Below are 13,954 nucleotides of genomic sequence, written 5' to 3' on the forward strand. Positions count from 1 at the left end.
TCATTCATGCCACATGACAATCTATCCAAACATTTAGAGTCATTAAGAACTATCTTCAGCCACAAGAACAAGAAGGAGTCCTGCAACAGATGGCCATTTAACATCCATCCATCCATCTTCTATGCCACTTAGCCTTCTTTTAGGGTCACGGGGAACCTGAAGCCTATCCCAGGGATCAGGAAATAGAGTAACCGGAGGAAACCCCCGCAGCACGGGGAAAACATGCAAACTCTGCACACATAGGGCCACGGTGGGAATCGAAACCCTGACCCTGGAGGTGTGAGGCGAACGTGCTAACCACTAAGCCAACATGTGCCCCGCCAGTTGACATATGTCCATCGCGTGCTGGATAGACCGCATGCTGGAGAAATTCCCAGGTGGGAAGACACTGCTTAGTGTAATTAACATCAAACACAAAGAAAGCCTTAAAAGAAACATCAACAGCCTCCAGCAAAGAGTCTGGCACATTGCTGTCTCATTCCCATGGCACAAAATGTGCAGGAATGTTTGACTGGTCTCTGCATTTTGCAAATATCCCACCATGCTGGTCCCCACCTGTTAATTACACCAGTGGTTTTCAAAGTGGAGGCTGCGGCTCCCTTGGGGGCCGCCAGGGGGCGCCCTGGGGGCCTCAACAATTTGGTGTGAAAAATAAATAAATACATGATTTTCTCTTTCTCACTCTCACACAACCACACACACACAAACAATACATTCCTAATGTAATGTAATGTAAAGATGTAAGATGTAATTATAATAAAAAAAGGGGCATATATTCAGAAGTCTGTATTTTTAATGTGTTTTAAAGATATCTTGCAAAAGGGGGGCCTCGGACAAATGTTAATGCCATTTGGTGGGCCTTGCCCTGGAAAAGTTTGGGAACCCCTGAATTACACAACACTCACTTAAAAACTGACATTTACAACCTTGCAACCCATTTGACCCAGCATGAGCAACCCAACAATGTGTTTACAGAAACAACCCAGTACTTTTTTGAGTGTACTACTAGTACTACTACTACTACTAGTACTACTACTACTACTACTACTACTAGTAGTAGTAGTAGTAGTAGTAGTAGTAATAATAATTATAATAATAATAAGCATAATTATTTACATGTTGCCTTTGTCAGACTAAAAAATAGGAAATACAGCACACCTCAAACTGTTTTATTCCTCTTGTACCATTGCAATTTGCAGACCATTAAAGTTTTTCATTTATTAATGAATGACACTTCATGCTTTTTAACTATTTATAGTTACAAATGTTGAGGAAAGTCTGTGAAACAAGATAGTTCCTGTTATCACTTATGTTATATAAACATAAACAGTCGTTCCTTCACTTTAAGACAAAAAATGCAGCTTGACATGTTACTCAGAAACCAGAAAGTCTTCGGTCATGAAGATTTTCACATGTCTGAAAACGTACTGTTACAAAGTGCTGATACTGGAGACTGTTAAAAAATATATATAGAAAACATATTTAGAATCCTTTTACTGTAGATTCCATGGAGTGTCCACTATACAATCATCCTGAGTAAGTTGATACTATAGAAACAATATATATTAGAAAAAGCGCATTAATATAGGCCTGTAATTTGCAGCTGTTAGCAGAGGTGCTGTTATAGAAAATCAATCTTTGCCTTCTGACCAATCAGAATTGAACATTCAACAACCGTGTATATGAATATTATTCCAGATGTATACATCATTCCAGGAGTGTGGCAAAACAATAAAATATAATACATTCTAAATAAATGGCTGTGGTGAAAAACTATTAGTGTTGTTAATCTTTTAATTTGTTCTTTTGGATTATGTTCAATAGCCAGGAGCAAACGGAGGTGGATTTAGGTATTCCAATGGGATTGTACCAGAAACACCATGCACCTCTTGGTGGTCCCTGTTTGCATCTATCTGCAATGCTGCAGGTTCAGTTGTGACTTCAGATTCATTGATTTCCATGTACGTGTGCTCCTCTGAATGGTTCTTCTTCTTCTTGAAGATCTTCTTGCACTGATTTATGTTTATGCGGGTGAACTTCAACTCTGCCAGACTCTTTTGCGGTACTTTGTCTTTAGATGTTCTCTGGTTGCAGGCTGTTGGTAAACCTGTAGTTTGCTCTCCTCCAGTGGTGGTTTTAGCATGTGCAGAGCACCATTTGGTCGTAATCTCTGGTAGAGTGGGGATGAATTTTGGTCTGCACTGTGGTGCAGGGTTTAGAGGAGATCCCTGAAATACACAAACAAGACTGTGTGATCACGTAATATACCTAGAGTACCAGGGAAGATAGTGTAAAAATGTCAAATATATCAAATGAAATCTTATATTAACAACACAGCAACAAAAAGAAAGAAATCTGAGTGATCTGAGAAATATACTTGTGGGTATGGTCAAAATATATTTGTTATCTGTAAAGAAAAAAAGGAAACCTCTTTGGGCCTCTTTCCTACCACTGGTAGGAAATTAACACTAATTAGTTTTTGACAGTTATTCTGCTTTTTCTTGTTGTTCAGTTCTAAAAGTTAATGAGTACCAGCCAGTTTCTAGAGACTAATAAACATTAGGTTACTAGTCGTTGTGGGTGGGGCCAAGTAAAATGTCCCCTAGAAACAGTTTAGAAGTCAGATGCACAAAACTATGTGCTAGTATTACTGTGGCTCTCCTAAGACATTGCATGAGCAGCAGCTTAAAAAGATGCACCAGCTGTTTTTATTTGAAAGCATAGTTCACATTAACCTTGTAGACTGGTGAGACCTAATTAGTGAGTGAAATGGCTATATTTGGAGAAAATTGACTGAAAATCAAAATAACAAACAATGATACCATTCGTTACATATAGGTTGTGCAGTACAGTTAGCTGTACTAGTCAGTTTGCTCTTCCCTACATAAATGAACCCTATTTAGAAAAGGCCACAAGACAGCTACAGGTAATCTTGTACTAGTATCATGATAATATCACAAACCATAACAATGTACAATAATGTGATATGAAATCTGGAACAATTACCCTGGCTGTAGCGATCTGTACCCACATTACAATCATTTGCCATTACACTGCCAAGCATGTGTTAATCGCTTACCACACTGTCCAAGCTGAGAGATCTAAGCTCATGCTCTAGGCTGGGATAGAGCCTCAGAGGGCTTACTGAAACGTCCGATGAGATGCTCAGGTTCTGGTTTGGAATTGGGGGACGTGCTGGCAGGGCAGGAGGCATGTCTTCTGAGATATTCTTTCCAACCTGCATGGACATGTTTGTAGAGGCGATGATTTTAATCAGTGCACAAGTTTATTTACAATATGGCTGCACAGATTCAGAATTCGGCTAGAGTAGTTCAGCAATGGTAACTGAATGGATTGAGCGTCACTGTAACTACAAAGTCTGGAGTAGGTGTGCCCTCTGTAGTTGTTAGCCTAATAAAGCAAGCATGGCCTCTAAGCCTGTCAGTTCCAGTAAAAGAGGTGTGGCCTCTCTGTCTGTCAGTCCCAGTAAAGAGGTGTGGCCTCTCTGTCTGTCAGTTCCAGTAAAAGAAATGTGGCCTCTCTGCCTGTCAACGTCAATGAAGGAGGCATGGCCTTTATATCTGTCAGTTCCACTACAGAATGCATGGCCTATCTGCCTGTCAACCTCAGTGAAGGAGGCGCAGCCCCTCTGCCAGTCGGTCTCACTGAAGGAGGCGTGGCCTCTGTGCTGGTCAGTCTCACTGAAATAGATGTGGCCTCTGGACATTTCCGTCCACATTGTGAACTATGACCTTCATACTGTTTCTTTTGAAATAGCTGTAAAAACTGAGATTAAATGTGTATCATTTGAGGCATTCTGAAAAGAAGAATTACTACTGAATTTTTAATATGACTCAGCTTTCATTTTACCAAATTAAAAATTGCTTTGTGTTAATTTGTAATTTTTAACTTTCTGTGTTTTGATTTCATTCTTCTGTTTCTGCAAGTCTGCAATGCTGCAAATGACCTCTTGGGATTTTAATAAATTAAATAAAAATAGTTTTGCTTGTTATTAATAATATGGAGTGAAATAGGATCTGACCTGATCGCAGGCTACGGTGAGCAGCTCATTGTAGGGACGAATTGGAGTTTTGCGGTGGAAGTCTACCAGATTATAGAGAGAGCAATGCCGCACATTCTCACCTACAATCTCATACTGGTTTCCTGGAAGAATGTCGATCATAAAGTGTCTGCAGAGATCCTCAGCTCTAAACATGAAAACAAAAAGATCAGTATTAGGCATGTGGTTAAAGGTTGCTTCATTTAATAGAGGCCATGATTGTAATAAAAGTAACTGACTCACTGGCTCATAAAGTAAGTGACTCACCTGTAGGACAGGGTGTATCCTATTCTGCTCTCACTGACACGAATCAGGAAGTAGCCTGGAGGTTTGGTCATTAGCATCTCCTCAGTCTGCCTGTGAAACATGACACAGCTGATTTGCATTTAAATATTAAATAGTTCTAAATATAGAGCTTGTGATGTTTTACTCTGGATCTTCTTAAATAATAAGTTTGGTCAAAAATAAAATGTACACAATGTTCACCTTTTGCCTAAATATCATCATCAGCCAAGACATGTCATGTTTCTGAAGTTTGCTTCTTTTGTTTGGTGATGATTTACACAGTAGTTGCCAATCAAGTACTCATTGTGTAACTGAATTGACTACTCATTATGCATCTGATTGGCAAATTTATTTTCTTTAGCCTGACTCAAAATTTAAATGCATACCTTTGAGTTATTTTCCATTACAATGTGAATCAGTGGCAAGACTATATTAGACATTGAATTGTGTAATATGATAAATAAATTAATAAAGGAATAAAGGAATATATTCTGTTTACATATTGGTATTGTTGTTATATATTGTTATAACGTAAGTGAGAAAAGGAACTAAGTTGTTTCCTGGATGTTCCACAACATAAAATTTACTAATTCAGTTTTCAGATCCAGTCAAATTCAGTTTGCAAAATCCACATCTGATAAAATTCCAGTTAAACATCCGGGCTACCCAGGGATAGGCAAAAAATTCTGAAGTTAACTTAGTTAAGATTGGTTGAAGTTAAGATTGGTCAAATCTGAGCACTGGAATAAGCAACCTCAATCCTTTTTTTTATATCTGAAAACTGACTGAATCTGAATTTATAAATGTTGAAAACCTATTTGAATACAGTTGCTTGATTTTTTTAATGTGTATCTCTGAACAGCAAATTAAAATTACACATACAATTCAAAACAAGCAAATACAGATGTGTTGTTTTAAAATTAATATATTTGAATGAGACGATTTTAATGATGATTTTAAATTCATTGCTTTTAACAGTCAGATATTTATATCTCTTCACTGCTTAATTGAGCTTTAAATAAGACATAATATTTTTTAGGCAGTGATTAACTAGAGCCATGGTTCTCAAACTGGGGTCTTGGGGTCCATGAAACATAACCACTTTTATCAAATTAACAATAAATAAGGTCAAATAGATTAGAATGACAATTTAATAAAAATGAGGTTCTACGAGTTGAAAATTCAGAGATAAAACTCTCTGGCTCCAATATAAAGCCAAAATATTATTTAACATGTAATTAATGTGTCAAATTTTTTCAAAAATGGTTTGTTTGCAGAAAAAAAACTGTATTGATGGGGTTTGTTTTTCTTCAGTTTAAATGGTCTCTGATTACACTGAGCTACAGCATTTAATCGGGCCGCAAACTTTTGAGCTTGCTAATAGTGATTACTGCTGTAATTGTTAATAGAAATAGGAAAGCAACATTAATTGAATGAGGTTTTTTATACATACACATAAAAAACTCTTGAAATAAAATGTACCCTACGGCATTTAAGGAAAAGAATATGAATGATATTGAAAACTGTGCTAATGTTTGTACTGTATGCTTATCATAGTATTTCACTACTTCTCATTCAGTTTAATCTGAGACGCTGTTCATGTAAATGCACATGGTGTACCTGTGATCTGTATCAGTGTGAATAACAGTAGCAGTGTTTCTGAGCCTTACTTCCTGGATATGGTGCCATGAAACCATTTCGGGGTGACGCCATCCTTCACAATGTGGTTCTTCTGGTACTCAGTGAACCAGGAGGTTAGGTGGACTGTGTTGGGTGTTACTGCTTCAGCCATGATTCCGCTTAATGCCTGTGCCCTAATTTAAAATACAACAACAACAACAAGGTAATGCATAATCATGTGTATATATAATGTGTCATGTGTCTCTGGTTTCAGGTTGTACTCACCTCAATGTCACCTGGATTTAAGTTGCATAGAGAAAACAAATACAGATAATCATGAATAGAGTGAAGTGAAGATAATAGTGCAGTGACATGACGTGTGTATGAATACAAAGGGGAAAGAAAGAAAGAAAGAAAGAAAGAAAGAAAGAAAGAAAGAAGTCAAACAGGTTTTCTTAGTTCATTTGAATACATTTTGAATATGTAAGTCAAACTAAGATACTTAAATAATTCTGTTATGAATAGCAGAATGAATACAGTTACAGTGTAAAAAAACTAGTTTTCCCTTCTCAAAAGACTAGTGAGTCGAGGTAAATGACTTTGTAGAGTATTTGCTTTAATCTCTGAAGTTACACTCGAACTTAAACACATAATATAGTTTCTTGCTTCAAAGCAAACAAGCAAATTTACTGTATTAAACATGAACCACTCGTAAATGTATAAAAGAAAGAAATCTTCTATATGGTATAATTGTGAAAAATACTATTGTGTAGATAATTACACAGAACTTACACAGAAATGGTTTAGATTATGATTAATCTTCAACTCATTCCAAGTACTGAACTATCTAAAGGAAGGAAACAAGCAAAACACATGAAGAAGCAAAACAACTTTGATGGGCCTGCCTCCCCCACCAACAAATCTAATCCTTATTTTTACTAATCTGTATCCCTTGATATAAACTTCAAACAAGAAGGAAGCTATTGAAGAAAAATGATTTCACTATTGCAATATTTAACCTTGACCCTGTTTAGATCAAAATCCTACGAACATTCAACCACGAGTTCCAAAACATAACGCAAAATCCAAAACACGAACAAATAACTGAATAGAAACGCATTTGATTCTCAACAATCTAAACCAAACAGCAGGAGACGTGGAAAAACATTTTTAGATGGTTAAAAGTTCACCTTTATGTATATAACATTCAGAAATGCATTCTCTGTGTTACTCCTGATAGCTTTCTTTATCCACTATTATAGACTTTATAGGCTATTTGCTGAATGAATTCAATGATGTCACTCCTAATGGTATTTAAGTTCATAATCAGCAGTGTTGCCGCAGAAAGAATGCGATTTCATGTTATATACTTTATTAGTCAGACTCGATTTGATTTGATCGTTCCTCAGAAAACAGATTTGAAAAATATGTGTAACTGTTGATATGGTGAATTTTTCTGTCAGAAGATGGAATGCGGTATTGTGTTTGGAAAGCAATCAACTTTGGGGAGATACAGTAACAGTAACTCTTGTTTTCCTGGCAGTTAGTACTGATCTCACCCGGCAGTTAGTACTGATCTCACCTGGCAGTTACTGTAGTACTGATCTCACCTGGCAGTTAGCACTGATCTCACCTGGCAGTTAGTACTGATCTCACCTGGCAGTTACTGTAGTATTGATCTCACCTGGCAGTTACTGTTGTACTGATCTCACCTGGCAATTAGTACTGATCTCACCTGGCAGTTACTGTAGTATTGTTCTCACCTGGCAGTTACTGTTGTACTGATCTCAACTGGCAGTTACTGTAGTACTGATCTCACCTGGCATTTTTAAGCACTTGCTCACAATTCAGCTTTCTTCCAGCAATCGTTTGATTCATTACTGTACTCCATACAACATGTTCATATGATATTAATAGGGTAAGATCATTCCTCTATTATAATTCAGTGCGTGTCCTAGAAGACGTTAAGAACAAGTCGAGAGCGCGTACCTGCTTTTAAACACACCTGTTCGAGTGCTTGAGCTTCTCACACCGACATCACACGCGACACTTCATAGATCACTTCATCACATCCCGGATCTACTGCTACGGAAGTTCGTTAGTTACCGTCAACACTTAGAAGCGCGAGAGAGTACGCGGGAGTCGTTCGTCTTCTGCGTCCTCGCGCGCAATTTCCGGAAACAGGACAGCGCGAGGATTAACGAGATTCGCGGTTCGCTTTACAGTAGGGTATATACTGTACACCTCATAACTGTCCGGAAGTGTTTCTCTCGCACACCCACGCACGCACGCTGTTGAATTCTCTATTCTGATTGGTCAGAAGAGTCATTCTGATTCATTTACTAAACCATCAGCTGTGATAACCGTGCAGCTGCAAACACAAGTTTTTATTAAATATGTAATTATATTTAAATTAATGCACTCAACCTTATACTAGTAACAGCTCGTTCACAGGGACTTGAACAGATGAACAAATTATTTAACAAATAAAAACGTACAGCCTAATCGTGACATTTTCTGTAAGGAGACGTTTATTTAACTTTTATGGTCAAACACACTGCAATACTATAATAGACAGGCTACAAATATTTAACTAATGTGTAATCATTTGGATAGCCTATGGCACAGAGTTGCTTGGTCAGATGTTGATTAATTTTCTAGCTCTGAAAGTAGTTCCTGCTGTACAGTAAGTCAAATCACAGGTCTATATTAACGCACTTGTTCTAATACTTTTAATCTGTCTATTGTAATAGCTCATTTGCAGGGACTTGTATGGAGTATAATCTACATAACATACGATCCCTTTCAAAGGGAATTTAGCATTGCGTGAGCTTCCGTCTGTGGGAAGCACCCAGTAACTGGGCGGGTATGTGAAGTTTGTGTATCATCATGCCTATTTATAGGCCTGCCGTGATCAGGTGACGTGGCATGATATAAAAGCGATACAAAACCAGTGCCTTTTTAACTTTGAAAAATTAAAATCTAAAATAAGTTTAATCTTTTTTTTTTTTTTTTTTTTTTTTTAATATATATACATATATATATATATATATATATATATATATATATATATATATATATATATATATATATATCCATGAACTGAAGACAGCTTAAAATGACAAGATTTTTTTTGTATTGTGCCTAGTATTGTGCCATCTCAGGCTGTGTCATTTTTTTTATTTTTTATTTTATGACTATTTATCTACCTCATGTTTTGATATTTTTGTCATCCCTGTTACAGACACAAGTCTTAGTATATACTATAGTTTAAATTAGAACTAACCTATGTAATAGTTTTCACATATATGAGCAGTACTTTATTCCCTATTTTCACTGGGATTGCTTCAAATTTTGGATTTTCCCCCCCAATCTTATATTTGTCATTCAGATGACCAAGAACATCTTAATTTTGGAGGGTGATCACATGTCAATTAAGAAAAATATATATTTTTTTTTTTACAAGAGAGCTATTAAAAGAAGGGCTTTGTCCAAAATACAGTATAGTTAAAGTTACAATGGCAAAACCTGGAAGGCCATTCCAAATATCATTTTCACATTTTTATGAAATTAATGACAGCAACAGGATTGACATCATAGTAACAGGACTGACCAGAGTAACAGGATTCTGAGGCTCTCACAAGGGAGGTATCCAGCATGAAATCTACCACTTGCTTGCTGGATCCAGTTCCTACAAATTTATTCAAATTGTGCTTCGCTGTGTGGTGCCCTACTATCCTCAGCATTATAAATGAATCACTGGAGACTGGGGTCATTCCAGCAGTACTAAAGACTGCTGCTCTTATACCTGTACTAAAGAGAGAAAATGTTTCTGTGGATGAATTTAACAATTTTCGTCCCATCTCAAATCTTCCGTTTTTGGCAAAAATACTTGAGCGTGTTGTTGCCTCTCAACTCTGTACTTATCTTACAACCAATAAGCTTTTGAACCCCTTCAGTCAGGTTTTTGTAAATTTCACAGCACTGAAACAGCATTGGTCAAAGTCACCAATGACTTGTTGATGGCCTCTGATTCTGGAGCTACCTCACTTCTTATTCTTCTTGACCTTAGAGCCACCTTCGATACTGTGGATCATGGTCTTTTACTTACCCGCCTTGAAAGTGTTTTTGGTGTGTCCGGGACAGTTTTAAACTGGTTTAAATCCTATTTTACTTACCGTTCCCAGTTTATTTCTATGTGTGGCTTTAGGTCTGACACTTGCTCGGTGCTCACTGGTGTTCCTCAGGGTTCAGTTCTAGGCCCTATACTCTTCAATATTTATCTATCTCCACTTGGGCATCTGCTGCGATCGCTTGGCCTCCATTATCACTTTTATGCTGACGATACCCAAATCTACATTCACTCTAAATCTGGTGAAAACATTGATGCTTGTTATCTTTCTGACTGTATTTCTGAGATGAAAACATGGATGAACAATAACTTTCTGTGCCTGAACAGCGGGAAAACTGAGGTTATGCTAATAGGTTCCCGTCATCAAATTCGCAGAGTGGCTCCACTGTCTCTGTTTGTTGATGGCTCTGTTTTAGAGACCCAAAGTACGATGAGGAACCTTGGTGTAATTTTTGACCCCAGCCTCACTTTTGATTTTTTTGTTCAGGGCACTGTGAAGGCATCCTTTTTTCATCTCAGAAATATAGCCAGACTACGCCCAATGCTAAACTTATCTGTCGCTGAAAAGTTGATTAATTCATTTGTTGTCACACGACTGGATTACTGTAATGCCATTTTAGCCGGAGTTTCTAAAACCGCAATAAACAAACTACAATATGTTCAGAACTCTGCCACCCGGATCCTGACGGGAACCAGGAAATGTGACTATATTACTCCTGTTTTGAAGTTCTTACACTGGCTCCCGGTCAGGTTCCGTGGCGATTTCAAGATCACGATGTTGACATACAAGGCATTACATGGATTGGCTCCGCAATACTTATCTGGTTTATTAATCCCTTACACCCCAAATCGCAGACTACGCTCCTCACAGTGTAATCTGTTAACTGTTCCACAAACACACCTAACATCTATGGGTGACAGGGCTTTTTCTGTCTATGCTCCTTCACTTTGGAACTCTCTTCCTCCTGAACTCAGGGAAGCCCAGACTTTTGGCATTTTTAAAGCTCTTCTCAAGACACACTTTTTTAAACTTGCATTCGACTGCTGATGTCTTTTTAGATTGTTTTATAATTATTTTTATTATTAATGTTGTTGTTTTTGTTCTTATTAACTTTTATTTGTTTTATTTTTCTGTGGACTGTGATTTTATGTACAGCGCTTTGAGAAGCTGCTTTAAAGGCGCTTTATAAAATAAAGTTTATTATTATTATTATTATTATTATTATTATTATTAACAGGGATGACAGGACAAACATTCTTCGGTATACACTGCACATATTTGTTTACATAATATTGTAAAGTTTTACCTTCTTAAATTGCATTATATTGTTTTGCACTTGCTTGGCATAGTTATATTAGTAAAACACATTACATTTCTAAGAGATCTAATGTTTTACGGGTATTGTAATTAGACACATGAATCCATCTGTTTGTCTGTGTGAGTATGTCCCCTCACAAAACTTAAAATATACTGATCTGGTTCAATTATTATGCAAGGAAGATGATTAGATCTGGGTCTTCCTATGATCATCTGAAAACAGACCAAGATCTTGATGCTGAAATTTGGGTTCATGTTCTTGTGAAGTTGCAAGATTGGGGCAAGGGTCTGCTGTCACCTTACTGCTCTTGTTTGTAACTGCCCTTACATAAATGCATTATTGACAATGAGTTATGGAAAAAAATAGTTTTATTGAGGCTGATCATCTTGTCCTGGTCATTAACAAGTTAAAAAACAAATGGCAGCATTAAAAACAAACAACAACAGCCAGCACATAGAAGGAGCCAACATTTCACCAAATAAGTAAAAAAAAAAAAAAAAAAAAAAAAAAAAATCACAAAACTTACAATGTAACCATTTCAAAACTTACAATATAATCATTATATTTTGTAGCAATTAAAACAAACTGACAATAGTCATTCAAAACAGACTGAGAACAGCCACACAAATGAAAGTGAAGGAGGTAAGAAATTTCAGCAAAGGCAATTTCGTTCAACAGCGAAATCATCAGAAATCAGAGACTCGTTTTATTGAGTAAGATCCAACCATATGTCTCTCTGGATCTCCATATGGCAGGCAGTGGGGCAGGGATGAAACACACTACATCATCATAAAGGTACCAGAGTACATCATACTGATTAAGCCAAAAGAATCTATTTAGACCTGCGCTATGCGCTGCGCATGCATTTCACCTGGGCATAGGAGTCATTGCCATCACAATCCCTGGATGAAGTCCATCATCGTATCTAACCACACACCACTTTCCAATGACCTCTGAACTGGTCCAGTCAACTGCACTGTGCTGGATTGGAGTTTGGTCACACAGAAAACTAACAAACTGGGAGCCTGGGCATTGACATTCAAGCCTCTTCATAGCTACAGACATGCAACTGACATCACGGCAGATCAGGCTCTTGTCAGTGTCACAACCTGATGTAGGTGCATTGTTGAGGGAACTGGTTGGATGTTCTGAGGCATGGCATGCATTGCCTTCTTTATATCTTCCTTCTCCACAAAAAAACAGCTTGATGGAGGTTTGTGCTCTGGACAGTGCTGAAAACAGAGACCTTGCATCTGGTATGTCATGGTCTTTGCTGATAAGGTGATCTGCTTGTCTCTTCAGTGCACCTCCTTCTCCATCAGGAGCCCCCTTGCCATGGTTGGCTTGAAAGAAATTCCACATGCCTGGTGTGAAGCCTCTATTGTCCAGTTCAGCACAGGCCTGAGATGTTCCCAAATACTCATATGCTACCCACACTAAATGATATAGGCATTAGCTCAATAATACACCTAGGATGACCTTTAAAAATGTTTGCATTTTACACAGATAAATGTTAAAAACAGTGTGGCTAAGGTGACACCTAATCGTTACAGTATGTAAAAACCTGTTACTCTAGAAATGTAACAGGGCTGACAGTAACAGGTTTGACTAGCTAATTTGCTAATTGCTAGCTAATAGGTCAAGGCCCCAAAATACATGTTGTACAATTTGAAAGGATATTACTTGTAGATATTGATTATATTAGGTTAAATAAATAATTGTTTAAATTTATACTTTAAAAATAACAGTTTTGACATCGCCCTCAGTCAAACCTCATAAATCATCAAACATAGAACATTATAGAAGAGAGAGAGAAACTTACATGTGTTGAGAGATGATGTATCTTCCTGGAAGTGATGTCACTGGAATGTCCCAAGTGTTCAGTCTTCTATGGTCAGAGAGCTCTCACAGGGCAACGAAAATCTGATGCGTTCCCTCCAACAGAATGTGGAAGAGTGAACGTTATTAAAAGTCCATCTGGCAGTGTGGAAACTACTACCAAATGTGTCTCCATGGGTTCTGTCTACCGTAGAAAAGGGTTACTGGGTCCACTTCAGAGCTTGACCCCCCAAGCCCCGAACCTCACCCCTCACCACAGTAGTCAGCACAGAGCAGAGCCCAATGTTAGCGCAGGAAGTAAGATGGACAAAGGGGCCATAGGACATGTACCCCATTCCCTGAGGGAGGGAGGTTTTTACAGATGTTATTTCCTGGTCCACAAAAAAGATGGGAGTATGCGGCCAATTTTAGATCTGCGTACCCTTCGGACTTACAGGTTCAAGATACTGATGCTCAAACATATCGCTCCACAGATTCAGTTTGAGGACTGGTTTGTGACAATAGATATAAAAGACACATATTTCGACATAGAAATATTGCACCCTCACAGGAAGTTCCTTAGGTTCACGTTTGGAGGCAACACGTACCAATATCAGGTTCTTCCCTTCGGTCTAGCTTTATCCTCTTGCACCTTCACAAAGTGCATGGATGCTGTTCTGGCTCCCTTGTGACTCCAGGGCATCCGTGTACTAAACTACC

At 37.8% G+C, this 13,954-nt stretch overlaps 1 protein-coding gene across 4 annotated transcripts; it reads right to left on the bottom strand.

The window, feature by feature from the left end:
• Positions 1 to 773: 773 nt before the first annotated feature.
• hsh2d (hematopoietic SH2 domain containing) lies at positions 774 to 8,843 on the bottom strand. 4 transcript variants are annotated; one of them, XM_053683077.1, is made up of 7 exons: positions 7,971 to 8,843; positions 6,251 to 6,812; positions 6,016 to 6,159; positions 4,328 to 4,417; positions 4,043 to 4,208; positions 3,080 to 3,238; positions 774 to 2,228 (listed from the first exon to the last, which is right to left on the bottom strand). In XM_053683077.1, exons 3-7 carry the CDS (start codon positions 6,135 to 6,137, stop codon positions 1,818 to 1,820), a joined length of 948 nt encoding a protein of 315 aa, XP_053539052.1. In that variant the 5' UTR covers positions 6,138 to 6,159; positions 6,251 to 6,812; positions 7,971 to 8,843; the 3' UTR covers positions 774 to 1,817. The 4 variants fall into 4 exon arrangements, with proteins under 4 accessions (XP_053539052.1, XP_053539051.1, XP_017334542.1 ...); XM_053683076.1 differs by having other exon boundaries at positions 7,955 to 8,843; XM_017479053.3 differs by lacking the exon at positions 6,251 to 6,812 and having other exon boundaries at positions 7,971 to 8,841.
• Positions 8,844 to 13,954: the final 5,111 nt, after the last annotated feature.

The sequence above is a fragment of the Ictalurus punctatus genome, chromosome 10 (assembly GCF_001660625.3).
Source record: "Ictalurus punctatus breed USDA103 chromosome 10, Coco_2.0, whole genome shotgun sequence".
NCBI lineage: Eukaryota > Metazoa > Chordata > Actinopteri > Siluriformes > Ictaluridae > Ictalurus > Ictalurus punctatus.